The sequence below is a fragment of the Cygnus olor genome, chromosome 3 (genome assembly GCF_009769625.2).
Source record: "Cygnus olor isolate bCygOlo1 chromosome 3, bCygOlo1.pri.v2, whole genome shotgun sequence".
NCBI lineage: Eukaryota > Metazoa > Chordata > Aves > Anseriformes > Anatidae > Cygnus > Cygnus olor.
The window spans coordinates 28,242,204-28,256,693 of record NC_049171.1 but is presented as its reverse complement, the minus strand read 5'-3'; the positions used below and the strand labels follow the sequence as shown (position 1 = coordinate 28,256,693).

Here is a 14,490-nt window from a genome sequence, read left to right as displayed (position 1 = left end):
TCCATCCAGTCATTCGGAAAGCAGTTTTCAGAAACCAGTGTCCCCATTATGAAATTTTAATAATAATAATAAATATCTCGTTTGTAATACAAACACAAATGAACACTCCTCTCAATGAGAAAAACAAACCACAGCATTTTTACACGTTTCTGCAACCTTGGGAACAGACTTTCAAACTGTCGGTATAGAAACTGTAGGACACATAACCAAACAAAAATTATAACCATTTGTCCACTGCCTTTACTTGGGATAGAAAAAATGCAAATATAAAATTGACAACATCAATGGTGAAAAATAACCTGAATTTCTTTTTGAGCTACAATGATCAAAACAGAATGCAATAAATAAGTAAATAAATAAATAAATTGCTTACATATAAAACAGATCAAAACAACTGACTCAATTTCTTTGCACCGAAGTCTGTTTCAAAAAGCCTTGCCTGCAAGACGTGCCCTGTAGTGTCAAAGTTATTGTGACGTACAGTTCTTGCAGCCATATTAAGCTGAACTGAGGACAAAAAAGATTATTAGTGGATCTTCCATGATGTCATTTTTATTTACCAGAATACTAGCATTCTGAGCTTATTATGTAGTTGTCAAGTGGAAATTTGTCTTTTTATTATTCAGCATCTATTTTTTTTTCATGAACACTGCCACCCAGTAACAATACATTTCTGCACCTCCGTGTCAGATCAGGGGTGGGCAGCAGCTCACCAGCTGTCAGCAAGACCGGGAAGCAATGAGGTGCCAGGTGAACTGTTCTGTAGCAGTTTTATTAATTTTCTTCTTAGTTCAAATGGCTGGGGAGATTGAGTAACCCCCATTCTCATTACCAGAAATCAGCATTTCCTAACAAGTGAACTTTGCCTGTTTCACTGGGAGGAGATGCTGTTGTTCCTACAATTTACTTTTATTGAATATCAAACAATAATGCTCTCACTATGAGAAGTATGAGATTTTTTCACAGCCTGTAATCTTGCTGTAAGGAAGCATTTTTAATATTCTGTGTTCCCTTTTCTCCATTTCATCCCATTTCTCTTAGTTAGCATTCTCTTGCAGTATCCCACTTAACTCCCCTCTCCTGTCATCCCTGCCTGGATTGTCTACGCAGACACAAAACAAGGATGGGATCATTCTCCATTTCCAGGCTCTGACCAGCTTCTTTGTTCTTTTATTCTGTTAATATTTCTGGATTACAGTCAGTTTTCATCTCATGTTAATTCCCATATTATATTTGAACTAAGTCAATGTTGTGTCTAACCTCTTGTGAAGTATGATCAAATGATGTCTAATACACAGATGTCTAACATTTTCTTCCTCTTACCCCACAAAGCCTGTAAATCAAAAGTCACCCTATCTCTAATATCTCACCTAACTTAATGCTGAACCTCTCACAACAGTAAGACTAACTGGCCTCTGTATTTCTCCTGGTCATAGTGGACACGTCCCCTGCTTTTGGTCTCAGGTTTGTGGCTGACCCCTGGCTTGGGTTAGAATTCTTAAAAGAAAAAAAAATCTCCTGCTCCCACAGTCTGGGTCAGAAGTTGCCACACTGTACATGCATAGGGTGTCCGTGGCAAGGTGCTGGCAGCCTCACCAGCTTTCTTACTCCTGCTCTTGTCTCCACCCCACTTCCCATCCCACTGAGGAGGGTGAGTGAGTGAGCAGATGGATGGGAGCATGGCTGTTAGCTGAGGCTAACCCACCCACCTCAGCATGAAATATGGTTGATTTGATACCTTTCATCCGCACTGGATTTTTGTTCTGTCCATGATAACTCTGAACAGTGCCATTAGTGTAAAACCTCCTTAAAATAATAACAATTTACCCAGAACAAAATAGTTTTAGAGAGAAAAATCTTAAGAATCTATCAACGTCAGGAAAAAAATACATATTGCATGCATAGATTTTTTGAAGACTTTACTGACTTACATCTCTTCCTACCCTAAGTAATCATATTGTCACATTTCTGTTCATAGTTAAATAAGCTATGTCCTTGTGGAAGTTAACAGCTTATCTCTTGTGTGTTTAAGAGGGGTTACTAAGAAGAATCCTAGAAAGGAAATTCCAATTACATAACAGTATTAAATGTTAAACTTTTTTTTCCTGAGGTTATAGAGTGTTTACAGCATTATATTCACCTTAGAATGTTTAGCTGATGTAGTAATTTCACATCCATCACAATGCCCAATGTTCCTCTGTAAATTTCTTTACAACTTTCAGATTTTTTTGTTCTATCACCTTTGTAAATATAATTAAACATTAAAATCTGATTATTGACACTCTTCCACTCACAGCAGTCCAGTGTTTTTTCAGACATTGCTCTACTGAAAGAGAAGCACACACGGAAAGAGTATATTTCCTCTATGTCTATTCACAGCCTCTGCTGCAGTCTCTGACCATAAATGAATGGGTTTTGTCACCTTTTCCCCATAATGCAGGAAAAAGTACAGTGCTAAAAAAAGTCTCATTTGTAGATAATGATGTTCACTGTCACCTTTTGGATTTATCTGTTCAAGAATGTGCAAATCTTGGAATTTTCTGACTTGAGTGACCACCCAGTTCTCCCTTTGATTTCACCATAGCTGCAGCCAGCAAGGACCCCTGCTTTGGAGTTAAACTGCAGGAGATACTTCAGGACGGGACCTTTGACTGTGAAGCTCACTATGTCCCTTTAAAATATTGTTCTTTTGAATAATTTCTGCTTGTGATAGCATATATTGACCTAAATGTAAAGCAATTAATTTATGTGCTGCAAATTTACGAAGAAATTAGTTCTAAATTGAAAGTTTAAGAAAAATTCAGAAAATTGAGATGTGAATATTCTGACCAGAGAAACTTCAGTAATAAATACTCTAGAGTTAACAACAGATACAGAAGAAGAAAGAGTGGGGAATTTTGAGTGATGTGAGGACTCCTTCCTTGCACCCTTCCACGCAAACCACCTACTACTGCTACAAACTGCTGCCTCCAGTAGCTGTGTTCTACACCTGGCTCTTAGAAAGGTCTCTCCCTAGCACCAGCTAAGTGCTAAGCACCAGTGCTTGGCAATCCCTAACCAGGGGTAGCTGTAGTAAAGTTTTTGGATGTTTCTGGGTCATGGGCAGCTGGCCGAGCTTGTTAGAAGCTGCTTGAGCTTCCCCAGGCTCATAAACCTATGTTTTCCCTTACCTTGTCCTAACCTCATAGTAGCAGTTACCCTCAAGTTCTGAGGCTGTTGGTTATTGCTGTTTCAAAAGAAAAGTATTTATCGTGAAAGTGTATTGGGATAGAATTAAGCCATGGATTCTGCAACTTGGAATTTCAAGGTTTTTTTGTGTTTTTGTTTGTTTGTTTGTTTTAAGTATGATTTAGACTTTGAAGGAGGTTGAGAATCTATTTGTATTGCAGGCAGAGGAACAGCAATGACTACTAAACCCACCAGGCTCAACAGTAACCTACCCTACTGAAAAAAAAAAAAAAAAAAAAAAAAAAAAAACTTCCTTCAAAAAACCTATAAATAGTTTATAAATCTCTGCAGTTTCTCTTTTAAATCCACAAGAATACTAGAATTTGTGTTATAAGCTGAACAGTGGATGTTAAAAGTAACTTAAAAATTTAAAACCTTCCTGCCTAAAATTTTCCCAAACTGATGTATTTTCCGTGGATTTGAAGAATATTTTATGCCGCAGTATTCACTGAATCCTGGAAGAAGTAGCTATTCTGATTTTGTCTTTTCAGGTCTGAATGGAGATGATTTTTTGGTCTTAGGCCTCCGTGATGGCAGAGTAGTATATAGCTACAATCTAGGTTCTGGCACAGCAACAATCATTAGTAAACCACTTGATCTGACACTCAAAATTCATGTCATCCATCTTGGCAGATACCTCCAGAAAGGCTGGCTGAAGGTAAAAATTATATATATATTTATTTTAGAAGGATAGACTGTTAGATGATAGTGTTCTCGCCCCATACACCCCTCCATTCAGTATGGAAATCTTTAAAATGACTGTTTTATATTTCCCTGTTAAGTTTGGAGGGTTCTCTTCTTTAGACTTTCCCAAATAAGGTAGAATGCTTTGTTGTAACAAATATAAATGTTTTATTGAAAGGTGGATGATCAGAAGAATAAAACTGTCACTTCTCCTGGAAGACTAGTTGGACTCAATGTCTTCAGTCAGTTTTATTTAGGAGGCTATCACGAGTATACTCCAGAACTCCTACCAAAGGGATCCAGATTTAAGAACAGCTTTCAAGGTAAGGATTGTACTGTTTTCAATTCCTGTTAAAACATGTGTCAGCTTGTTTCATTTGGCTATGAAATAAGGATCTAAAAACTCTATCCTAAAAGGAAACAAACTAGAATTTATTTGGCTGAAATTCCTGTGGCTTTTTCATTATTACCCTATGGCGACTAAAAAACATGATGCAAGGAGAGGCTTTGCTAAATATTTTTAACACTTTCTGTTTCTGATAAAAGCAGAAGTTTTGCCATGTTATCATTTCTTCTTATCTGCCCCTGTTGTATTGTATCGTTCCAAAACAGTTTCCTTTCCCTACGTCAAAGTGATTTAGATTCTTCTCCCAGCTAGTTCTAGCCATTGTCCCTGGCAGTGCTGGTTTGGGTAATTGCTTTCATGCTGAAGACTCCTTTCTGATAGGGCATCATAAAATCTGATTTTTTATTTTTTTCCCTGACATTATGTTTTTTCCTCTGGACAGGTTAGGTGTCCGTAATGTCTATAAGGAATATTTCAGCTATTTATATAACAGATGATAATTCCTACCTCTAAGCTTCGTATTTTAAGCTCTGTAGAAATCTTAATTCAACTTCTATCAGTTGGATCAGCAGCAAAGGATTTGCTCACAACACTTGTTTATATGCATTCCTTAGTTCTATAGAAAAAAAACGTGCTCAAAATTTGTTAGATAAACTTCAATTTGTTTTAAACACTGGAAAGCCTTTCACATGAATGTAAAACATTTTATTGCAGAGCAAATTTTATAGCAGAGCAAAGTTTGAGTTCCTAGTTATGAATCAGGGGTGTATTAAGAAGTATAGCAATAAAATTCACTTTCATACACTAGTACATTCCATTGCCAATAAGAGTGCCAAACTGCCTCTTTTCTAGCCTTCACCTTACTTTTTCTTATTATTAAGAAACTTCCCCAAAATCAAGTTCACGAAGACAAGCATAAATCCAAGACAACTTAAATCCATCTGATTTTGTCCCTGACATCTATGATTTGCTGACATCTATGAATTTATTAACTCATCTCTTAAGTCTGGTTTCAAAGGATAAATCCAATAGTATAGTAATTTTCTAAATGTGTATTCTCTATGATCCTTTATTCCAAGTGTAGTTCATAGTTTCTGGATGCCAGTGTATGCGAATGAATCCTCTGAGCTTCCAAGTTTCTAGGAACTGCCCTTCTTTTGTGTATTTTTAAATAGATATATAAACTCAACATTTGATCTTATGACAATGCAAATCATAAAATGATGACAAAAATACAAAATATTTCAAAACTCACATACTCTTAGTTACCATTACTATTGATCATTTTTTCTTACTGTTTAAAAAGAAGGTTCTATGTCAAAATTTTGTTAAATGTAGCACATAAACAGTTTTTTCTTTGTCCCTGTCATTCACAGCATTAAATTTCTTATATTTGGTAATCAATTCCATGCTCTGGTTCCCAGTATCATCTTGTCTCTGTTCTCCAGATCATATTGACTTTCAAGGAAGCTACATTTCCCTACAACTGATTTCTTATGACCTTTTCTTGTGTAGTCAGCATCTCATTTATTCTTCTAACTCAGAAGTCTCCCCAGGTTCAGATCTCAGTCCCCAGGACCAGAAATAAATCTCCATAGGCCTCCAGAGTGGGAACTGCAATATCATTAACATAAAGAAAAATTTGTAACCACTGTACTTCAGCCAATCTGGAGCTGTAGGGAGTCCACATAAAAACTCTGGAAGTAACAAGATAAATTTGTCTACCATATAGTTGATTAAAACCCTCAGACTTTTGGAAAGCTTTTGTTGGCTGTTTTTAAAGACATGATTTATTAAAACCATTTTGCTTCTAATAGCACAGTGTACCTCTCCTTTTATAAGCAATTACTATTGGATCAAGAAACACTGAGAAGGTCAGCCTTGCTGCTGCAGACCCACTGCCCCCAGTAACAGTCTGCAATCACTCAGGATTTTCCTCTGTACAGCTACTGTTTCAGACCATTTGCTCATGCAAGGTTACGTGTCTTTAGCAGTTGTTATTGAAGTAATTTCCATAGGAGAGGATGGAACTGAAAATAAATGTCTTTATTAAACTATGTATAAGGAGTATACTCATAACTCTTTCAATACTATACTCTTTTAAAGTCTTATTTTCGCTGGGTTTGTTGGTCTCAAAAGAGTTGTGCTACAAAGCAGTGGGTGCAAACATTTTTCTAGTTGTCAGTCCAGGAAATGTTTATTTCTTCCTTCACAATGCAAACGCTACATCAGGAACATGACTTCCTCCAGCCTTATGCAAAGTAGCATTTCTCTATCAGTTTCTTGGGACTTTTTGTTGATCCCCACTTGTCCATTGCTCGTCTAGCAAGGCAGCAAGCAGGAAAATGAGAAGACAATAGAGATCAAAGCTAAGGTTGCAGCCTAGACAGTGGACTAGCAGGGAGGAACAAGCTTTAGGTCCATTCTTGTGTACAAATTGTTATGTCATGATGGTATATTAAAAAATGGGAAGGGTTTGTCGTCATGTATGAGCACTGAGTTCAAAATGCTTGCATGGCTATAGAGATATTGTATCTGCTTCATGACTGTCCCCTCAAGATCTAAAGGAAAGGGACTTGTCATCTGTGAGTTGCAAAAGCAAGACAAGAACAGACAAGGAGAATGTTATGACATTAGGTATTTGGTTTAAAATTAAAGGTTTGTAATACTGCAAGATAAGCTACAGGGAAAACCAGACAAAAAACAGGCAAAATTATGCTTGCACTTCTATGACTATACTAAAGGAGAAACCTTTTCTTTCCTTTTATTTGGGGCAGCACAGAAGGAGCAGACATCATTAAGGATCTGGTGAAATAGAGTGGCAGATATTGTTGTTGGTAGGGGAGCCAAAGAAGGAAGGGATCTGTTTTGTGAGCTCTGTTTGACTGGGGTGAAAACTATACATTACATTTAGAGTAAAAAAGTTATTAACAGAAAGCTCCAAGTGTGGTCTAAGGAGCCACTAGACGAAAGACTACAATACTACGACAGAGGTAGTAGTGCGTCCTCTGTGAGTTCACTGTCTCGCTGCATCTGCTTTCAGCTAACTTGCATCAAACTCTGATCTTTGGGATCAAACTGAGTTCAACTCATAAATTCAGGAGCTTCTTTTGAGTTCCTCTTGCAAACTTGGCTGTGACAGAAAACCTCTCCGCTATTCAGAATAGTTGGCAGTTTCTCATTAAGAGGCCCAGAACTGGCAGAGTAAAGGGAATTCACGTCTGAAAGAAGGCGCATTCATCAGCTGATTCCTCTGCAGAAGTTTGTGTAGTGCTTGCTCGAGTTGTTGCTCTGAGTCCTTCACCTGCATCCCACTGACTAACAGTTAGAAGAAATAAGAAAATTAAATGAAAATCTCTACTGAGCTCACAAAGCTCTGCCAAAATACTCTCCAGTAATTACTATATGCTGTGTTTACAAATGCTCAGGAGCTGTTTCTAACCTAGGTGTTCTGCTGGTACGATCAAACTAGTCATTGTCACGAATGCCAGTTTATTTTCCATGGTGACCTTCTCAGTTCTTGGGTACTCACTGTGCTTTCCATTGTTTACACAGAGCACTGGGCTGATTTTTCTCAGCATTCTAGCAAGACTCATGAGAACAGAACATGCTTTATCTACTACCGATAAACAGATGAAACATTAGTTAGGATTTACTGAGTATGTGGTGGCCTAAAACTAACACTGTTAAAAGCAAAGGAGGGATGTAATATGAAGATTGCAAACAGTCATCAAGCTAGGTTTGATTTAAATTGCCTAATATGAGTTTTTAAATTACCAGCTATGTGGCAGTGTAAACAGAACTACAAAGTGTGTGTAATAAGGAAAAATCCTAAGAAAGCAAATTTTTCTAATGTTGTTCTAACAGTTGTTAAAATAGATGTCTTGCTACGTTTTGGTCGATATAAATTATGATCCTTAAAAAAATAAAAAACACATACCTTCAACAGAATAGTCTGATAATCTAAAGTCTAATGGCATGTTTTTCAAAAATGAAGGAAAAAAATAAAAGCAGAAATGCGGAGCTAAAATGAAGATATTTATTTCAGTATCTAGATATCTAAAGTGTATTTGTTTTGCATAGCTGCTATTGACCTTCCTTACTTAATAATTCTCTGAGGGACTAAAAAGCTACAGCCTACCTTACAGATTGTATAATTTGTCACTATGTCAAGTGTTTCTAAACCCAAGTTTGAAAAGTTTGATCATCAGTTAATGAATTCAAACCATATTGCTATATGAGAAGATGGCTTATTACATAAAGCTAGGTCCAATGAACTAGTGTTCAATGAATGTTCATGTGAGAACGTAAAATTATGAATAGTATTTTAGGATTTATAAAGCTCTTCTTGAAACATGGCTTCTTTAGACTGTGAAAATCACACTTTTCTTACCCTACTGAGGGTCAACAAATAGTTTTGTCAGTGGAATGTGAAATGACTCCTGTTCTCTATTACTTCTTTGTATAAAGATAATATGATCAGAGGGAGAAGTCTCAAAATTATATATAGTCAAAGTATTTGCAAGTCAACCATTCATATGTTCATAAATTCTTAACAAGATCAGAATTATATCAATAAATATTAAGGCACAAAGCAATTATATTTTTCCAGAATTGTCACAAGAATTGCATGAATTATGAAGTCCCTGACTGTGAAACAAACAATGGAGAAAGTCCGTATGTTCTTGATATCTATTAAAAACTGAAGAAATACCCATTATTGTAGAAATATAGAGAGATAAATATAAATAAATAGATAGAAATACATCTGCAATGTGCTCTAGGTGAATCTGCTTGGCAGGGGGGTTGGGCAAGATTTTCTCCAGAAGTCCTTTCCAACCTCAAACATACTGTCATTTAGTGATTTTGTATTGAACATTTATTTTGTCTTTCAGGTGCAAGTTTGTTTCTTAAATGATTTCAGTGAATCATGAAAAAATTATATTAAGTGAATTAGAAAAAAAAAAAGTTTGATTATTTGCAGTCTTCATATCATGCCTTTTCCCCACTTTTAATGCTAAACAGGGAGCGTCTGGCATGCACTGCTCAAAACCTACTATTCTCAGGATTTTGAGCACTGTGGGAATTCACTATATCTCAACTAATACATATAAATATATATAAATCAGGTATAGAAAGGTATAAGCACTTTCAAATTCATTTTTTGCACTGTTTAAACCCACTATGAAGTGGGTTTAAGTCTGATTTTTAGTTTTAAATGGTATATATTAATGTATAGATCTGGATGACATTTCAAAAGTGCTTAATGTCACCTTTAAATATGGCTCTGAACCACTTGGTCAGGTATATTTTGAGAAGCTACTTAGAGTTTGATCCAAAAAGATATAATATAAGGCATACTCTTCAGCTTTGCAGAACATAAATAAGCATGTAGACCCGAAAAAGTGATTCACAAATGCTGATGGACTGCTAGACCTGTCAGACTAACCATCCTGTGTAGTCACTAGGAAGACCAAAATGTTTCCAAAGGGGCAAGCCCCAGAAAGCCCACAGGTCAAGCAGGAGCTGCCTGGACGTAGTGAGTCGGAAACAGCTCTGCTCCACCCTGAACATTTGACTCCATTTTTCATTTAGGATACCAATGTATTAGCAAATTAAAAGAATGTCAGTGTATGGATCTAGTCACTGACTCAATTATCTCTACAGATAAATTCTTACAGTTGTCATATATTTGGTCTGTGTCAATCCCCATTTTCCCAAACAATTATTAGGTGTATTTAGGGGTGACATAATGTCGGCACCATTCCCCATCAGTAGTTCGGATGCACCCATACTGTTCTGGAAGCTAGTAACAGTTTGGTGATACAGCTGTGGATACACTAGGGTACCCCTGTACCTTGTAAACCTACCTTAAGTAGGTTTACTTAAGGTTACTTGGCCCACAGAACCAAGGAACAGATCCTGGCACTGCTTACCTTACTGCTAAAGATGAAAATTTGTAATCATTTTCTGAGAGCAAGGGCCTAAAGGAGCAGTGTATACACACTGTCAAATGTTGTGGTCATGTGTGATATGATCTGTATGTAACAGGGATTGAAGCATTTACCTGAGGAGGGGAGAATCTTGGTCTTTCCCTGAAGGAGTCTATTTTAGCCTAGAGAAATTCAAGTCCACGTTTCCTCCCTGCATTAGCCAATGGTTTCTGAATTCTTACATATTTTACAGCAAACAGGCTTATTGTCCTCTCTCCCTTTTTTTTTTTTTAAGTCTTTTATCCGATGTAGATGCATTTTTGTAAAAGCATGCACATGTAAACATGAAATTGCACCCACATCACTCCTTAGTCACTGATTCTGCATTCTGTCTATTCCTTGAGAAATTAATTCTATTGTTTCACCTATTATTAAGGAGGGATCTTAAAATCTTTCACTTGTTTGCCTGAACAGAAAGTAGCCAAGATAACTTTAGCTCTTGGAGATGGTATGATTGCACAGACATTGAAGACGTTCTGGTGGAACCCATTCAGTGAGGGATGACGGTGTTCTGTTTGATTTGCTATGTATCCCTGTATATGTTGTAAACTCCACTTCTTTCTCCTTTCTACTTCTAAGGTTGCATTTTTGATGTTCAAGTTCGCACCAACATGAATCAGGAGTTTAAATCACCAGGGATTCCAGAAGGTCACCCCAATTCAGGTCGCAGTGTTGGACAATGTAAAGATTCCCCATGCAGTTTAATAAAATGCAGAAATGGTGGCAAGTGTGTGGAAAGTGGCTCTACTGTTTAGTAAGTATGAAAAACTTTCTTCTAGATTACAACATAGACTGATCAGTAGACCTAATAACTGTGGTAATTTAGTTTCTTAATAACAGACGTCTCCAGAAAGCTATCATTTTATTGGAAAGGAAGAAAACTGTTGAAAGATTTTCTTGCTTTCAAATAACAGAACTAAAAATAGAATTTGAATCTTAAATTAATAAAATCAAAACCAAAATTTAAAAATTCTTAGGACATTTGCTGAGGGTCTGTTTTAAGAAGCTCCACGGACTGGTCAAACTCCGCTAAAGTCACTGGCATCCAGACTTACCACAAAATGTGTGGCTAGAACTAGATGTGTCAGAACGGCATTTAATTAAACTAAGTAGCATCCTAGATATCGGAGAACAAAATAGCAAAGAGGGGAGCTCGAACATTGCCTGAGCATGGCTGGTAGACCAAAAAAAAAGTATTTTTCTCTGACAACCTCTTTCTGGAGTAAATCATTGAATGTCTAACATTGGAAAGTTCTGAGCCAGTATAAATCATAGGAACAACCTTACTGAGCATCTGTGTGTAATTCTCTGCTGCTCAGTCTCTCCCTAATACACACAGGTCTTTGTGCCTCCAGTTATCATTTGTGTGGATACTTTGCTTTCTCTCAAATGCACCTTCCCTGGCTTCATGCCCTTCTCAAGTGTTCATTCACCATTGTCTTCCCAGATCTGCTGGCTGGCCTGCTCATGCAAGGCGTTCTTAATCCATTCCACACAAAACAAGGCAGGTTAGTAAGGATCTTATGTCAAAACTGTTTGAACTAGGTCAGTTCATCATATGAGCTGTTCAGCTGGCTGATCAATCAGATAATAAGTGCTGATGGGGCGGAAAGGTCTTTAGCTGGCACAACAGATAAGTCTTTCATGCCTTATCACTAAGTTTAGATGGATCTTTGTGTCTAGTCTGTAAGACACAAAGAAGAAAGTGAATTTGCAGTTCCAAACTGCTGCTGTGTGTCAACATTTCCATTGTAATAAATCTTGTTTCCAAACTTTGTAACTCAGCTGTAAAGCCTTCGCTGAAGAGTGCTATTGATTTTAAAAGCATCTGCCAAGATTAATTATACTTGCTTTCCCTCATGTACTTCCTCGTGTGTTCATTTATTAACATATATTTACATATTTTTTTTAAAAAAAAGAAAGAAGTGCTGATATAAAACATCTGAAAAAAATGACTGGAAACACTGCGGACAGCAAGACAGATAAGAAGGGAAAGACAGGCTTTACACTGTGGAGCCTCTGTGTATGTCAATTCTTCTTCAAAAAACAAAGACCTGTCCCTTCGTTGTAATATAAAGAAAAGAGTTTGCATACTTGTCAAGCTAAAAACGAGCTCCTAAATGTGTACTGGAGAGAAAATTAAATGGTAATTGGTTTTGTTGCCCCTGAGACAAATCTTTATCAGTAAGAAAACCTGTACAAAACTAGTGCTTCTAAAGCTAGTAGGGCTTTACTTACAATTTGGAAAATTCACCCCTGATATGTAGTATGTAATTCCCCTCCCCATTTCCCTTAAGAGCATCTTTATATGCTCTTAAATAAAGCAATGAAAGAAATGCTTTGAAAATCCTGAATAACAAAGTATAATTTGGAATTGCTTTCTGACTGTTGAGCTATAGTGTCCCAATTACTGGACTTTGCAGGTTCCTTCCAGAACTATTAAGTCCTTGGCATCCAGTGTGTTTGATCTTTCTGAGGAAAAAGAAAGGAAAATGGCACCCTTTGCATTTACAGTGATGTTAGAGGAGACACAAAACCAAAACTGCAATAAAAATACCAGAAATGTAGGCTGAAGCATGCCCCTCCTATGTGCCCACCTATACCAACCTAAATCCTGGCTTCAGAAACTTACCCAGCACTGCTAAGTCATCTTCTGGCCTGCAAGGTGCACAGTACCACCACCAGCAAGACCTAGAAAACATTTGGAAAAGAGGTGACAGGCTAGAGTAGCAGCTGGTGATTGGGCTACATTGGAAGCTTGATATTGTAGGCAAAGTTCTTTTTCATCATTATAGTTTCATAATTTTAATTGCAGATTTGTTTAGGAACCGTTTTAAAATGTGGGGGTTGTTTGCTTTTAGAGGGGTGAGTTGTTTGTTTTTAATCTGTAGTGACCTCCTACTGAATTATAATCCTGACCTCATATTTCACGGCAGCTAGGTTGTCGCAGATAATATGTATGTATGCATGCATGTACCAGTAATTGCCACCTTCTCCTCACAAAACATACAGCAACAAAAAAAGCCAAAGAGGCCTGGATATAGCATGCATATGATTTTTGCCAATGTATAGTAGCTGTCAATACTGTCTTGCTTTTCTCAGGGGGAACTTCTCTCTGTTTTCATATCACCTCTGTTCCTCTGAAGAGCAGAGTCCTTGAGGGAACTGTATTTGTGTTCAGGTATATTTTCTCCTGAAATGAGATCTCTCCTGTTTTTCTTGCTGTTTTGAGCTATTTTTATGTCCTGCTTCCACCACTCTGCCAGAAAGTGTGCAGTGCCATTAAGCTGTAGATTCAGTTGCTACAGGGATAATACTTTGATTTAAATAGAAGCAGAAATGTACAGCATAAAACTTTACATTCTGTCCAACAACAGAGCAGAACTACTATGTATTAACAAAATTAAGAGGAAATATTTGGATAGTAAAATGAAGAATTTTATGTTCAAGGGGCAGTAATATACTCCATTATTTTGTTTATGGCAATTACATCCAGTAAGATTGTCTATGAAGTGTTATAGCTATTGCTTGTTGCTGAAGTGAGAGGAAAAGTATGTCTTCTGTGTACTTTGAACAGAACATCACACATAATGGGTAGGATTCAGTTGCTGAATATAAGCCTGTAATGGCACTTTAGGTACCTCTGAGTAGACCATTTGGCCTTCAGCAGCAGCTTTGAAGAGTTCAAGACTTGCATTAGTCTTCTGTCATATCTCTGAGGCACATGTGGATTTCTCAGTACTCTTTAGCATTTCAAATAGCACTAGCCACTTAGGTTCGGGAAATTAAATCATAACTCTATATAGTACAGGGATACCCCATAAGGTAAGCTGTTGTAGTTTCATTATTAGGTTGAATTTGATTAGAAACAATTTTCAATTCAAGGACTGAAACAATTTTCAATGAAGGGACATACTTTTATGGTTTGTAAGGAAAAAGGCATTTCTCTATTTAATTGTTTTACATCAATAAAAGTTTTTACTTTTTTGGGAGGTGGATTTGCTACCTAAAATTGTCATCTAATTTGGCAGATTTAGTAGAAAATTTGTGCAGACTTCCATAGTACTCTTTGCTTAAATACCATTAATTTTCTTCCAATCTTAATTGTTCCATGCTCTATTTTTGCCTTATAGCCTGAAGATAAACTGTTTTTCACTAATGTTCTAGTTTTCCGTTGCCTTAGTTTAAAGCCACTTTTATTAAAAGATCTCCTCCATTGTTCAGCATCTTTCAGTTCCA

At 36.9% G+C, this 14,490-nt stretch overlaps 1 protein-coding gene across 1 annotated transcript in view; it reads left to right on the top strand.

The window, feature by feature from the left end:
* The window catches only part of EYS (eyes shut homolog), an 856,207-nt gene that overhangs the window by 811,062 nt on the left and 30,655 nt on the right, over positions 1-14,490 (top strand). Inside the window, exons 42-44 of the mRNA XM_040553008.1 lie at positions 3,720-3,886; positions 4,091-4,235; positions 10,831-11,005. Coding sequence (XP_040408942.1) covers positions 3,720-3,886; positions 4,091-4,235; positions 10,831-11,005 — 487 coding nt within the window. The remainder of the gene's footprint in view (positions 1-3,719; positions 3,887-4,090; positions 4,236-10,830; positions 11,006-14,490) is intronic.